This window comes from Marmota marmota, unplaced genomic scaffold, assembly GCF_001458135.2.
Source record: "Marmota marmota marmota unplaced genomic scaffold, marMar, whole genome shotgun sequence".
In the NCBI taxonomy this organism is placed as follows: Eukaryota; Metazoa; Chordata; class Mammalia; order Rodentia; family Sciuridae; genus Marmota; species Marmota marmota.
The window spans coordinates 4,120,493-4,133,156 of record NW_026000079.1 but is presented as its reverse complement, the minus strand read 5'-3'; the positions used below and the strand labels follow the sequence as shown (position 1 = coordinate 4,133,156).

The window sequence follows — 12,664 nt, the reverse complement described above, 5'->3', positions numbered from 1 at the left end:
TTGAAAGAAAAGCTGCCGCCCGCCCCTGGGGACCTCACCCTGCCTTTCATTCCAGACACTCAGGTGGCCCCAGTAATGTGCCTGGCCCTGCAGGAGGCCCAGAAGATGGATCTAGGGAGGAGCAGGCCCAGGCACAGGCCCCCGGGGAGGCCAGGGTCAGGAAAAAGGGGCAAGTAAGGGGTCAGGGGTAAGCCTAGAGAAGCCATGAGCACTCGGGGAAGGAGATGTCATTCCTGATGTGGCAAAGCCAGGAGCCTTCTGGAAGAGCTAGCCTTCAGAAAGCACTTTAAAGAGCAGGTGGAATTGGAGACGTCAAAATGTGGGGTGGGGTGGCATGAGGGAAAGCATCAGGATGGGAAGCCCAGAGGATGAGGCTCAGAGTAAACCACAGGTTCAGGGGAAAGAGTAGACGGGAACTCCATGGCAGAAGCCCCGTTGACTCTGTTGGAAAGAGGAGGCTTAACATGATATTTATCAGAGGGTGGCAGGAACCATGTCTTAGCTCGGAACCCGAGTGCCCCTTCCTTTACCAACTTGAACAGATCATCTTCCCGCTTTGGGTTCAATCTTCAATAAAATAGGGGGCTTTGATCAACCTAGTATTCACAATTCTGAAACCCGAGAAATTTTTGGAGCGTTTCCCTCCCCCCAACTTAAAATTATGGAAAACAGCTGAGTGGGTGAGCTCTGGAGTCCCTCCCAACTTGACATCCAGGGGGCTGGGAAGGAGGTATGACCTCCCATTCCCCACCTGGCTTCTGCAGCCCTGATGGCCTGCTGGTGTGCCAGACCCCTCCCGGCTGTCACAAGGTTTGGGCTCAGGCTGCACAAACTCCCCCAGGTGGCTGAGGTTAGTGCTCACAAAAGCACATCCTTCCTGCCAGAGTCAAGCAGGACCAATAGACAGCACAGTCTAATCAGCAATCACTATAATGGTGACAATAATCATGATGCCTCAACTAATTTTAATGGAACAGTGGTTGTATGCTGGGTATGGTTCTAAGATCCTTCCATTGGATAGATAATTTGTAAAACCCAAAGATTTAAACATCACAGCAATCATTTGAGGAGGCTGTTAATATAATCCCCACTTTAAGTGATTAGAGGGGAGAGAGGAAGAATTTCTCTGTAAAAGAGCACAGAGAGGACACCTGTCATCCTGTCATCCCAGCAACTCAGAAAGCTGAGGCAGGAGGATCACAAATTCAAAGCCAGCCTCAGCAACTTAGCAATTTAGCAAAGCCCTATGCAACCTGTCTCTAATTAAAATATTAAAAGGGCTGGGGATGTGGATCAGGGATATGGTTCAACCCTAGATAGATAGATAGATAGATAGATAGATAGATAGATAGATAGATAGATAGATCGATCTCACAAAGACGCTAACTGCACACAACAGGCTACCTCAGAATCTGCCTTGAGAGAACTTCTGCCAGCTGAGGGCTCTGGTTTAACTTAGATTGTATATTTAAGATCAATAAAAGTAGATAATTGGAGAAAGGAATAATCCAGACCATGCAATACTGTGGGGTATTTCTAATTTTTTTATTGGTGCCTTACAATTATACTTAATGGTGGGATTCATTATGCCATCTTTGTGCCCACACATAACATGATTTGATCAATCTCATTTAACACTGTAGTTTGGAGGAGGCCTCCGTGGAGTCTACAAATCCCTCTCCAGACCCACCTGGGCAGAGTCTGTGGGGATAGGCCAACAAGCCCCAGAGGCCTGGAAATAGGGTTTAAATCTACTTTGGAGGATTGTAAGGAAGGCCCAGAAATTGAAAGTTGGTGCCTTGGTCTGTTTTATACTGCTAGAAGAGAATGACTGAGACTGCATCACTTGTATTTTTTAAAAAGACATTTATTTTTACAGTCTGGAGGCTGGGAAGTCCAGAGTCCAGAGGCCCACGTTTGAGGAGGGCCTTTTTGCTGCGTCATTCCGTGGCAGAATGTAGAAGAGCAAGGGAGCATGCGCGTGCACACTCTAAGAGAGAGGGAGCTAAGTCTACTTTTATAACAAACCCAGCTCATAATAAGATCAATGCATTAATCACCTTGTTGAAGTTCCATCTCTCAACACTTGTCGCCAGTGAGGGACTTAATTTCCAACACATGAGCTTTGAGAAGCGCTTTCAAACCACAGCAAACAGCTCTTTCGTGAGACCATTTCTCAGGAGCTCAGTCTACCCCTGGGCTGCTTCCTGCAGGAGGAGGGGTTAACTCACCCTTGTGGGGAGGGCTCCCCGGGAAAGTCTGCACCCAGCCCCACACCCACAGAAAGCCCTGGGCAGAGGAAGAGACGTCTCTGCTCATGCAAATCAGGAGTGACAGTGTCCCTGGCGACCCTCTAGACAAACCATTCCTTCCCCTGCTTACCCGCCCCGGTGCCTGAGGAGAAATAACTAATGGACAGAGATAATCCGGTGAGACTGGGGGAGTCTTTGAGAAGACAGAGCTGTGGAAATGTAGGCTGTTAAAACATGCCTGTGGTAAAGATGTGAAGACACTCTAAAAGCAAAACACAGTGTAAACACCAGAGGAAGGCATGGGGGGGGCACGTGTCTGGCTCCTTCCCCTTACTCCACCCCTTCTTCCTCCTCCCCTCTTCCCCGGTTTTTGGATCAGGCCTAGTGTGTGCTTCCACGGAAGCAGTGGGTTGTCTGGCTCTTCCCTGAGGCAGGAGGAGCCCAGGCAGGGAGGGGTGCAGAGCTCCGTGGCTCCTGGTCCTTGGCCTGCCAGGCCCCTAGCAGGGTCCAACCAGGCATGGGCAGGCATTGGGCAGCTTGTACTGACCCTGGAGGAGCACACAGTCTGTCCTCAGGATTCTCTAGGGGGACAGGGACATAGGACCCTAGAGACACAGCACCCATTTCAGACAAGCCACCAGAAACAGCTCTGAGCTCCAGAGTGGGAGGGAACAGGACAGAGAGAGTGTTGATGGGACGGGGCGCGTCCAGGAGGGCTCCCCAGAGAGGGCTGAGGGGGGAACTGGCCAGGTGAGCAGGAGCTAGGGTCATTGGCCTATTCACCATCTCTTCAGCAAACATCTAAAGCTCCTATTAAATTCAGACGCTGCTCAGGAACAGAGGACACAGGGGTCAGTAGAACTCAGCTTCTCCCCTAGAGAAACTCAGACCCAGAAGAAAAGAATCAGACATAACTATTAAAAAAAAAAAAAACTATAGCCCTGAAATAAAGACTGCATCCAAATCTGCACAAGTTGATGTGTGAGCAGAGAGGAGAAGTGGGCAGCCTGGCCCGGGGTGACGGATGAGGGCCAGGGGCTTCCAGGAAGGCCACAGGGGAAGGCCTGTACCTTCCCAGGCAGAGGGACCCGTACAAAAGAAAGAGAAGTCTGACGGGAACCAGGCAACCATCTCACCTGGCCCAGCAGGTGGTGCCCAGGGGAGAGGACTGGGCTGAGACTCAGAGGGCTGTGGGTACCCAGCTTATAGCCTGGGGGATGCTGGGGAGCACTGGCATGAGGACACGGTCACCTCAGCCTGAGAAAGGTGAGGCTTGTAGGAGAGGGGACACAGATGGTGACCCTGGGGCAGAGGGGCCAACAGTGAGGTGCAGCCAGGGAGAGCAGCCTCAGGAGCGGGCCCCCCTCAGTGTTTGAAGTGAGGCCAAGTTTTGATGATGTTGTACAAAGCCTGCCCAGGGGACAGAAGGTTAGCCACATCACTGTGGCCCACCAGCAGGTAGTTGGGGTCCAGGTACCCCTTGACCACGGCACACTGGATCAGATCCTGGGCTGTGTCCAGGGACGCCGCATTCGGAGGTTTTTCTGCAAAACATATTTACTCCGTCAATCATTAGAGTCTCAAGGTGCTGGTTTAGGGCAGGGACAAGCAGCTAGATTCCAGTCTCCCCCTCTTCAGTCCCCGCTAAATCCCACCATCACCCTGACCGACAGATTCACAGGAACTGTGGAAATCAGACACAGAAAGAGGACAAGGCTCTGTGCTCCCCACTCCTCATGGCAAAAGTTTCTTCCAGTAAGTCGAAAGCCGCCCTGGAGTACAACTCCAGCGTGACACACCACTTCTTAATAAGAACAGAGCAGATCCAGGACCGCTGGACCGTCTGGGACTGTGCCATAGTCAACACTGTTGCCATGGTTACCAAGGAAGAGGACACATTTGCCAGCTGAGCCATAAGAGCCCCAAAGTTTGCAAAAGATGTTTTACCTACCTTGCCCCACGCTACCTTGAACATGGGCATGAAGTGAAATGGGGCTGGGGGTGGGGAGGGGCGAATTGGGGATAATGTTTTGTCTGGGAGGGGCTCCTGGTGGCATGCATTCTGGACCAAGTCCACTTTAAAATATTCCACTGGCTCTGCAACTTTAGAAAGCGCCACGCTGCCACCTGTGCCCCCAGGGTATTCCTGAGTATTCCGCAGGGGACTTCATCTCCCAGAACCCCTCTGCCCGTCTTCCTCCCTTACCTACAAAGTTGCCTATGAAGGCAATTCCTAGAGCAATGTCGTTGTATCCATAGGTGTGGGAGCCTTGGACATTCCAGCCAACGCCTTCATACACTGCACCATCCTGGCCTACCAGGAAGCTGGAAGTGGGCAAAGGAAATGAAGACAGTCACCCCGGAGCAGAGTCTGATGCACTCGTTCCTTCCACCATTCATTCACTCTCTCATCCATTGTCACGTACTGTCTGAATGTCTCGAGTGCCAATGTGCACAGAGGCCCCAAACAAAGACACCGTCCACCTCAATGTGCCTTTGTCCTCACCACTTCCTGAATCTGACCCCCTAAGATGACTAGTGACCTCCTTGACACATTGACCCCGTTGATCATGATCTTGAAATATTCTCCTCCCCAGGCTTCCCCAAGCCCACACCATCCTGATCCCCCCCCCCCACTCCGCGGCTCCCCTGGGTCTCTGCCACCCCACCTTCCCTTCACCAAGACTCATGATCTTTAGGACCCTGGACTCCTTCCTTGGGACCCTGGTCTAGCCCTTTCTCTCTTTCCACTCAATGAATTCACCCTGGACAATCATCAGCTGCCATGGTTTCAATCACTGTCTATAAAAGCCACCTGTCTTGGGTATGGTGGCACACGCCTATAATACCAGCAACTAGGAAGGCTGAGGCAGGAGAGTCAGAAGTTCAAGGCCAGCCCCAGTAATTTAGCAAGGCCCTTAAGCAATTTAGTGAGACCCTGTCTTAAAATAAAAAAATAAAGAGGGCTGGGGATGTAACTCAGTGGTTAAGCACCCCTGGGATCAATCCCCGGTAATAAAAAAAAAAAAAAATTGCTGAGATTAAGTTGCAAATGAAATTTATCATACGCTAACCCTAATCCACTCTATGAAATTCCAAGGCACCTCCCAAGTAGCTTCTGCTATTCCATTAGTTTAACATGTTTCTTCATCTTACAGTTGGCATAAAGGGAATCAAAGAAGCACATTTTAATCTCATTCCCTGTCTTCAAACAGAAAACGTATTGTTGTCCTTACCGTAGAGATGAGACAAAAACGACCCACAGAGGTTAAAAATTTCTGTCTATAAACAGAGAGAACGGCAGAGCATAGCAGCCTTCTAATACCACAGAGAGTCAGTGTGGGCTTGGGCCAGACCAAGGTGGTGGGAGAGCAGGGCCTTTGCCTCTGACTGACCAGAAGGGGCTGCAGAGAAAGTGCACACCCCCTCAATGGCCTTCCCTGGGGGCCTCACAGTTTGCCTTATCTCTACTGCTTCCAGAGCCTTCCTTTCAGGGTCTCCCCAACCACTCTTGGATAATGTGTGCACGAGATAGAAGTAGCCCTACCTACTCTGAATGATTCTCAGTCTAGAGTCTTGCAACTCAAAAATGAATGCCTTAAGTGAAGTCCTGCCACCAAGGCAGGGCTCAGGCATCGCCAGCTCCTTCCCAGCCCTCCTTTCCACAGCCCTGAAGAAACAAGGGGTCATGTTTCCGTTGGTCCCACTTACTGATATCCAATGTCACAAAAGTCTAGCTTGTCCATGTGGAAGGACTGTATGTCTCTGACGCTCATCAGGCAGTCCACGGACACATTGCAGCTGGTCCCAGCAGTGTGGATGATGATGACGTATTTGGCTGGGAGGCTCATTTGAGGGCAGTGTGTCTCTCTGGCTTCCCAAGCAGACCGTGGGGTGATGTCGGGGCAAGCTGAAGTGAGACGGAAAATCAAGAAAATGAGGATTTTCCTTTGCTCCTTTGTGAACAACCTCACAACCACAGGGTGAGTTATACCTCAGTCTCACCCCAGTTTCCAGCACCCATGGGCACATCCTAACATGAACTTGACTCTAGGAGTTTGGAAAGGTCAGGAATGGATTGTCTGGGTCAGGTTGCTGAAGCCAAGGGACAGGGTTCTGATAACTACAGAAAAACCGCATAAGCAAAAGGGAACACTGTCAGTCAAACAGAGGGATGGCCATCTTCTTTAAATAACAAAGTATACCTGCATGTTTATGTACACATTACAAATGTATATTATGTAACAAGACTGATAAGCAGAAATCAGCTCATTTTTGAACTGATCATATGTATACGGAAATTATTCAAAAATCTATTTGAAAACTACTAATGTTAAGGAGTTGTCATTTTTGAAGATGGTACCTGTTATAAATAAGTCACGACAATATTATTTTAATGGGATAGAGAAGAGTCCAGGAAAGTGCCTGTTATGGTTTGGATATGAGGTGTCCCCAAAAGACTCCAGTGTTAATACAGGAATATTGGAGGTATTCCAGGTAGACTATGAGAGCGTCAACCAACCTGTCAGTCTATCCTGGTTGGAATGGACGAACCAGGCAGTAAGTGTAGGCAGGTGAGGTGTTCCTGGCGGAGGTGGGTCGCTGAGGACATGCCCTGGAAGGGGTCGTCTCTTGCTGTGGCCCCTTCTCCCCATCCCCTGCTTCACAGCTACCATGAGTGAGCAGCTTTGCTCCACTCTGCTCCACCATGATGCTCACCTCGGTCTCAGAGCAATGGAGTTGGCTGACCACGGACCAAGCTCTGAAACCATGATCCCAAAACAAACCGTTCCCCTCCTAAGTGGGTTTGCTGGGTATTTTGGCCACAGTGACACAACTCTGGCTCAAACAGCGCCCTCTCAGAATTTTGCAGGTATTGGCATTGTGATAGGTGTGAGATGTTCTGGATCCAGGAAGCCCAGGAGATCTCAGCAGGAAAGAGCCCTCCCTAGCGCGTATGGGTGGTGAAGAGGAGCAGTCTGAGGCAGGGTGAGGGTCTTACCTTTACTGGACACCCCTGGGTGCTGAGGGGCCAGGCAGGTCTCTTCTTTCAAGAGAAGTGGCTGAATGTACCTGGGTGATAGGTGACCCTTCTGGATGGCATAGAAGATCAGGCCCTCTGCAGCTGATAAGGCAGCAGGGCTGGATCTGCTGCCTAGAAATGGATGACATTGGACACAGAATGGTCAGTAGTCCAACCTGGACTGGGGAAGATAAGATGACCACCTGAGCCCGAGTGACAGGTGGATGAACAGAGAGGAAACTGGTCCAATAGCTGGCACAGAGGGTCAGAGCTATTCAGACACACTGCTTCCAAATGCCAACTGAGGCTTTATTTATCCACTCCATCTGTAGGTGGGAGGGCCAGAAGGAGGTCAAGGATGCATACACAAAAGGCCCACTGACCTACAGTTATGCCCCAGCATGGGGAAAAGTATTTCCTATGTAGTTGCCATGACCAAGCATGTGGCAAGCTGTCTACATCCACCTCACAGTTCTCACTGGAAATCCCTGAGAAAAATGCAATTACTAGCTCAGTTATCAACTGGTGCCAGTTATCATCTATTAGCTCTCGACTCCATCCCTGCTCTGAGCTCTCCTCCGTTTTGGTTTTGGTTTTGTGCAGGATTGTACTTGGCTACAGTCCTACACACTGCACCTCTCTGGCTCCCTTTCCCGTGAGCTCTGGTCAGTATCTACGGTGGAAGAGACTGGAAGAAGAAATACCCCATGTCGGGGCCTCAGTGTCAGATAACTTCAGACCCCAGAACTGACGGCAATCACTGTGAGCCCCAGCAATGTCCAGGGTGGCCTCAGCAGGACGGGGACGGTCATAGAATCCAGTGGAGAAAAGAACCTCAGGAGACAGGTGATTATCAGAGGATGGGCATGATTTAGGCTGAAAAGGTAAAAGCGTTGAGACTGGGAGATGAAGGAGGCTGTAGACCACTCTCTGGCAAAGAGACCACGGGGATCAGCCATTACCTATCTTATTGCCAAAGAAGGCAATGCCCAGGGAGACGTTGTTGTAGCCTTGGGTGTGCGAACCCTGGACATTCCAGCCGACACCTTCGTACACCCTGCCATCGTCCCCAACCAGGAAGCTGCCAAACAAGGAAATGTGGGTTTAAGGGGAAATCTCTGTAACAGAAAACCCCTCACTAATCCTCAGTGGCAAATGGGATTCTAGATGCTCATAAATAAGTACTGTGCTTCAATAACACAATAACAGTCAGGGGGACAGAATGACAGATGTTAGACCTCTAAGAGACATGGGAATAGACTTCAACTTTTTACTTAGCTTACTTGTGCTTTCCGGGATCTCACTTTAAAATACTCATTTGTTTCAAAGTGGAATTTGAATGTGTGACTTTCAGGGACATTTGTTCAATATTTTCAACGGCTTGAGAATTCATTAATCATGTTTTTAAATTACGGGACCAAGCACTTGAACATTCTTTAAAACAATGACCTGACCCTCAGGAGTTCCTTTAAAGTGGCTTTTTCTTTGGTTTCTCCTTAGGAATTCCTTCAAGCTCTTCTTTATCATAGAAACTTTTTTAGAATGTTCTCTTTTTTTTTTTTTTCACTTCACTTTGAAATCCAACGTGTGTTTATTTTTATTCTCCCTGTTCATTCATTTCTGCCTCTTTATATATATACTCCTCGTTCCAGTCTTTAGAATCGAATTCTCACAACTCTTGCCATATTGAGCTTTTACTACCTCCCGAGTTTCCAAAGCCAACTGAACACTGAAGGGACGTGTACTTCCCCAAAGTCAAGCAAAGACCCTGCATTAAGTCAAACTGACTTCCCACCTCACAAAGAGCATCGGGGTGGGAGCCCAACACGTCCACCATTTCCCCTGCAGAAGCCTGAGGTTAGTCCAGTGTGAACAGCCCCTCAGGGCTACAGTCAGCTGTAAGAAGTGGATACTGTTAAGTGGTCACTGCAGAAACCTGACTTCCAGGTGCAGTGGTTGAAATCGCTTACACATACTGTGGCTTAAGGAGGCAATGCCGCAGTGACCATTGCAGGGCAGTGTAGGTACGAGAAGCGGCGACAGGAGAGGCACTGCGGTTAACACAGTCAAAACAGCATCCCCAGAGGGTGAGCTGAGATGCCCCCCACCATCCTAGGGATGGCCGTGGCTGCAACCAAGATCTCCAACTGTTCTTACTTATTAGTGTTTCAAAATAAACAAATCAGCAGGTGTGGATTATCCTTTCCAAGATGGATAATTCAGACATCATTTCTGTTTGTCTTTGGGATTCTGTAAGACAAAACCCCATTCCAACTCTCACTTTCTAGATAAATAAAGCTAAGTGGAACCATATGGTGATTCTATTCCTAGCCTTCTGATCTCCACGGATGGCCACAGTGGTTGAACTAAGTGAGAAAAGGTGCCTGGCCTCAATATCATCCTTAGAGTGGATAACTCCATACACGGAGCAAAGATCTTTCAGCCTCACGTTTTTCTTTTTCTTAAGTTGGTGCATTATGATGATACATGATAGCGAGATGCATTGTGACGTATTCATACATGCACACGAGACACTGTGGGTCAGTTTCATTCCCCAGTCCTTCCTCTCCCTACCCCATTCCCTTCCTCTGTGGTCTCACTTCTAATTTCATGAGATCCCCCCCCACTTTTGTTTTCTTTTTTTTCTCTTTAGCTCCCAATATAAGAGAAAACAGTCTTTCTGAGTTTGGCTTACTTCACTTAACTTAATGCTCTCAAGTTCTATCCATTTTCCTGCAAATGATATCATTTCTTTCCTCTAGGTTGAATAAAACTCCGTTGTGTGTATACGTCCCACATTTTCTTGTTAATGGCCACCTAGACTGGTCCCACAGTTTGGCAATGGTGAATTGTGCTGCTGTAAACCTGGGTGTGCATGGATTGCTACATTATACTGACTTTAATTCTTTAGGGTAAATACTGAGGGGCGGTAGCTGGGTCCTGCGGTGTTGATCCCTGTAGAGGTTGCACTATCTACAGACCCAGTGGTGTGTAAGTGTGTACTCACTTTAGCATGGGGCCCTCCTCCCCACCATTCCTGATGCCCACCCCTCCCTATGTGACCCTGGGGTGGCCCTTCAAGGTAATGAGTAGGAATTCACCACACAGGGACTCTCTGTGGGAGGATTGGAGGGGACAGGGCTGGACTGACAGGCAGTCTAGATGCTATCTTGGGTACATGCTCCCTTCCTGTGTCACTCTGAACAAATTCACAGCATTCTCACCTGGAAATAAGGAGGTGCTGTTTCCTGCACCCACTCTTTCAAGTAGCTGGGAGGGCCTAACTGGGGGACACCTGTGAGGACCTTTGCCAACTGTGATGTTTGGTGAGCTCCCCGGGGGCATCTATAACTATCACATAACCTTCTCACCTCTTCTCAGGATTTCAGAGGGTCAAAGTCCACATGAGGAAATGGCTCAGAGTTGTCCCTCCTAGTGATCTCGGGAGGGCTGTGGATTCTGTTTGATCTCTTTTTTAACATTTTTTTATTCATTATGAAAGTAACATAAATGGAGCCCAGAATACGGGAGAAGGAGAGGAGGGGAGATGGGACACATCTTTGGATAGGGGCTTTGGGACCCGACTGGCCACTTACTTGAACGCTACGTCGCACCGGCCTCTGGTGTGGACAGAATGGAACTGTAGGCCCCGCAGCATCTCGCTGCAGATGGTCTGCTCCTGGCACTGCATCCCGGTGAGCTGCTCCGTGATGAGGAAGGCCACGGGCGGGCTCAGGGGGGCCCTGCAGGTCAGTGGTCTAGCCCCCCACTCCTGGCGGGAGACTATGGTGGGAAAGCCTGCAGGGGAGACACCAGATAGCGTGCAGCAGACCCAGCCCAGCCTGACTGCAAGGAAAGGGGCCCTGGGGGGGACCTTTACCACCTGAAGCCCCTCCCTATCTCCATAGCCCCATCTGGGCTCAGCGACCACCCAGAGGTGCCTCGCCCTCGGCCTGGGGAGGCAGGTTAGTCCCCAGACAATCTCCCCTCACTCGTACCTGGAGGACAAGCCCAGCTTCACCTCCTCCCTGGCCCGTATGATCGCCCCTCCTTAAAACATCCCTAGCCAACACCCCACACAGAGCCCTGGGGTTCTGAGCCGCCTTCTCCTGAAGCACCTGGGCATGGATTGGTAGGATGTGTTTCCCTCAACCCTGTTCTCTGCCTGTGTTCACCCAGATTAGTGACTCTCTGAGGGAAGTTCTGACAGCCTCCTCAACTAGGGGCTCCACAGGAAGTTCCTAGCACATAGGAAGAAGACTCTTTCCAGAAGGAAACTGTCCAGGGGCAGAGCTGCAAGACACCCACACAGGACGGGGCTGCTCCAGGAAGGTTCCCTTTCTCCTCCTCATCGTAAGAGCCCCAGGAACTCTCGAGGAGTAGTTCTCTCACCCTGGGAGCTGGGGAGTGAGGGATGTGTCCTTTCTACCTGGTTTTCTCTCCTCTTTCTTCTCCTGGTTTTCTCTTCTTTTCCTATCCTTAGACCAAGGAACCCACCTTTCCCTACGAACTCAGGACAGTCCCTGGAAGTCACTGACAGGTGAGCCCCTTGGAACTCTGCCCCCCCTTACCCACTCCCAGCCCAGTCTGTCAAGTCCTGAGAAACCCCGGGCAACCCCCAAACAAACTCACCTTTGTGACTCCTGCCAATGAGCTGTGAGATGCTGATATACAGATCCAGAAGCTTCTCTGAGATTCTTCTGTCTAGGGTCTCATCCCAGGAGAACTGTGGGCCATTCCCTGCAAAGGTGCCTGCGTTGGTCCTCAGAGAACACCTGACCAGCATGCCCAGGGGCACCTTCCAGACATCCCCACCCCACAGCCCACGGTCTTTCAGCCTCCCAAGGCCCAGAACATGTTGTAGGAAGCAACGAAGGAGAACCACCGACATCTCTGGTCTCAGCCTGCCCCTGCCTCCCACATCGGCTCCCAGGAGGACTTTATCCACCCGTCCCTGCTCCAATCCCCCTCTAATCCGCAGTCTTTCCTGCTGCCTTATCAGAGCAGGGCTGCCTTCGTGGACCACCTGCATACCTGCTGATGCATCCAGTGGGGGCATTATTTTGAATTAACACTTCATACTTACATTAGGCACCTGTTGGTGCCATACAGATTTCTTAAAACAGACACACATGGGTCATGGGTCTGGTCTCAAAACACAAGTCCTATTGAGGATTAGTCAGTGCCAACTTGTCCTCATCCCCCATCGCTCATCGGGTACTGGTCAATACCAGAAGCCAGGGGAGCAATAACAACAGCAGCAGCCGCACTGTCCCCAAGGCCACCTCCCACAGGCCAGCTCTGTGATGACAAAGACCCCTCAAACACGCCATCAGAATCGTGGCTTAGAACAACTTCATGAGATAAGCAAGGCAAACAACGACTCCCT

General features: G+C 50.1%; 1 protein-coding gene across 1 annotated transcript; it reads right to left on the bottom strand.

The window, feature by feature from the left end:
- Positions 1 to 2,850: 2,850 nt before the first annotated feature.
- On the bottom strand, positions 2,851 to 12,166 carry LOC107156609 (peptidoglycan recognition protein 3-like). Its single transcript, XM_015502658.2, has 7 exons — positions 11,908 to 12,166; positions 10,872 to 11,073; positions 8,238 to 8,356; positions 7,255 to 7,407; positions 5,964 to 6,162; positions 4,459 to 4,577; positions 2,851 to 3,796 (listed from the first exon to the last, which is right to left on the bottom strand). The coding sequence occupies exons 1-7, from the start codon at positions 12,164 to 12,166 to the stop codon at positions 3,618 to 3,620; spliced, it is 1,230 nt and encodes a 409-aa protein (XP_015358144.2). The 3' UTR covers positions 2,851 to 3,617.
- Positions 12,167 to 12,664: the final 498 nt, after the last annotated feature.

Excerpts from the sequence above, each read along its gene's own strand:
- LOC107156609 (XM_015502658.2), bottom strand. The coding sequence starts at position 12,166 with ATGTCGGTGGTTCTCCTTCGTTGCTTCCTACAACATGTTCTGGGCCTT. Across the intron at positions 6,163-7,254 it reads CCCAGGGGTGTCCAGTAAAG|CTTGCCCCGACATCACCCCA; the intron begins GTAAGACCCTCA and ends GTCTCACTTCAG. Across the intron at positions 3,797-4,458 it reads CTTCATAGGCAACTTTGTAG|AAAAACCTCCGAATGCGGCG; the intron begins GTAAGGGAGGAA and ends TATGTTTTGCAG.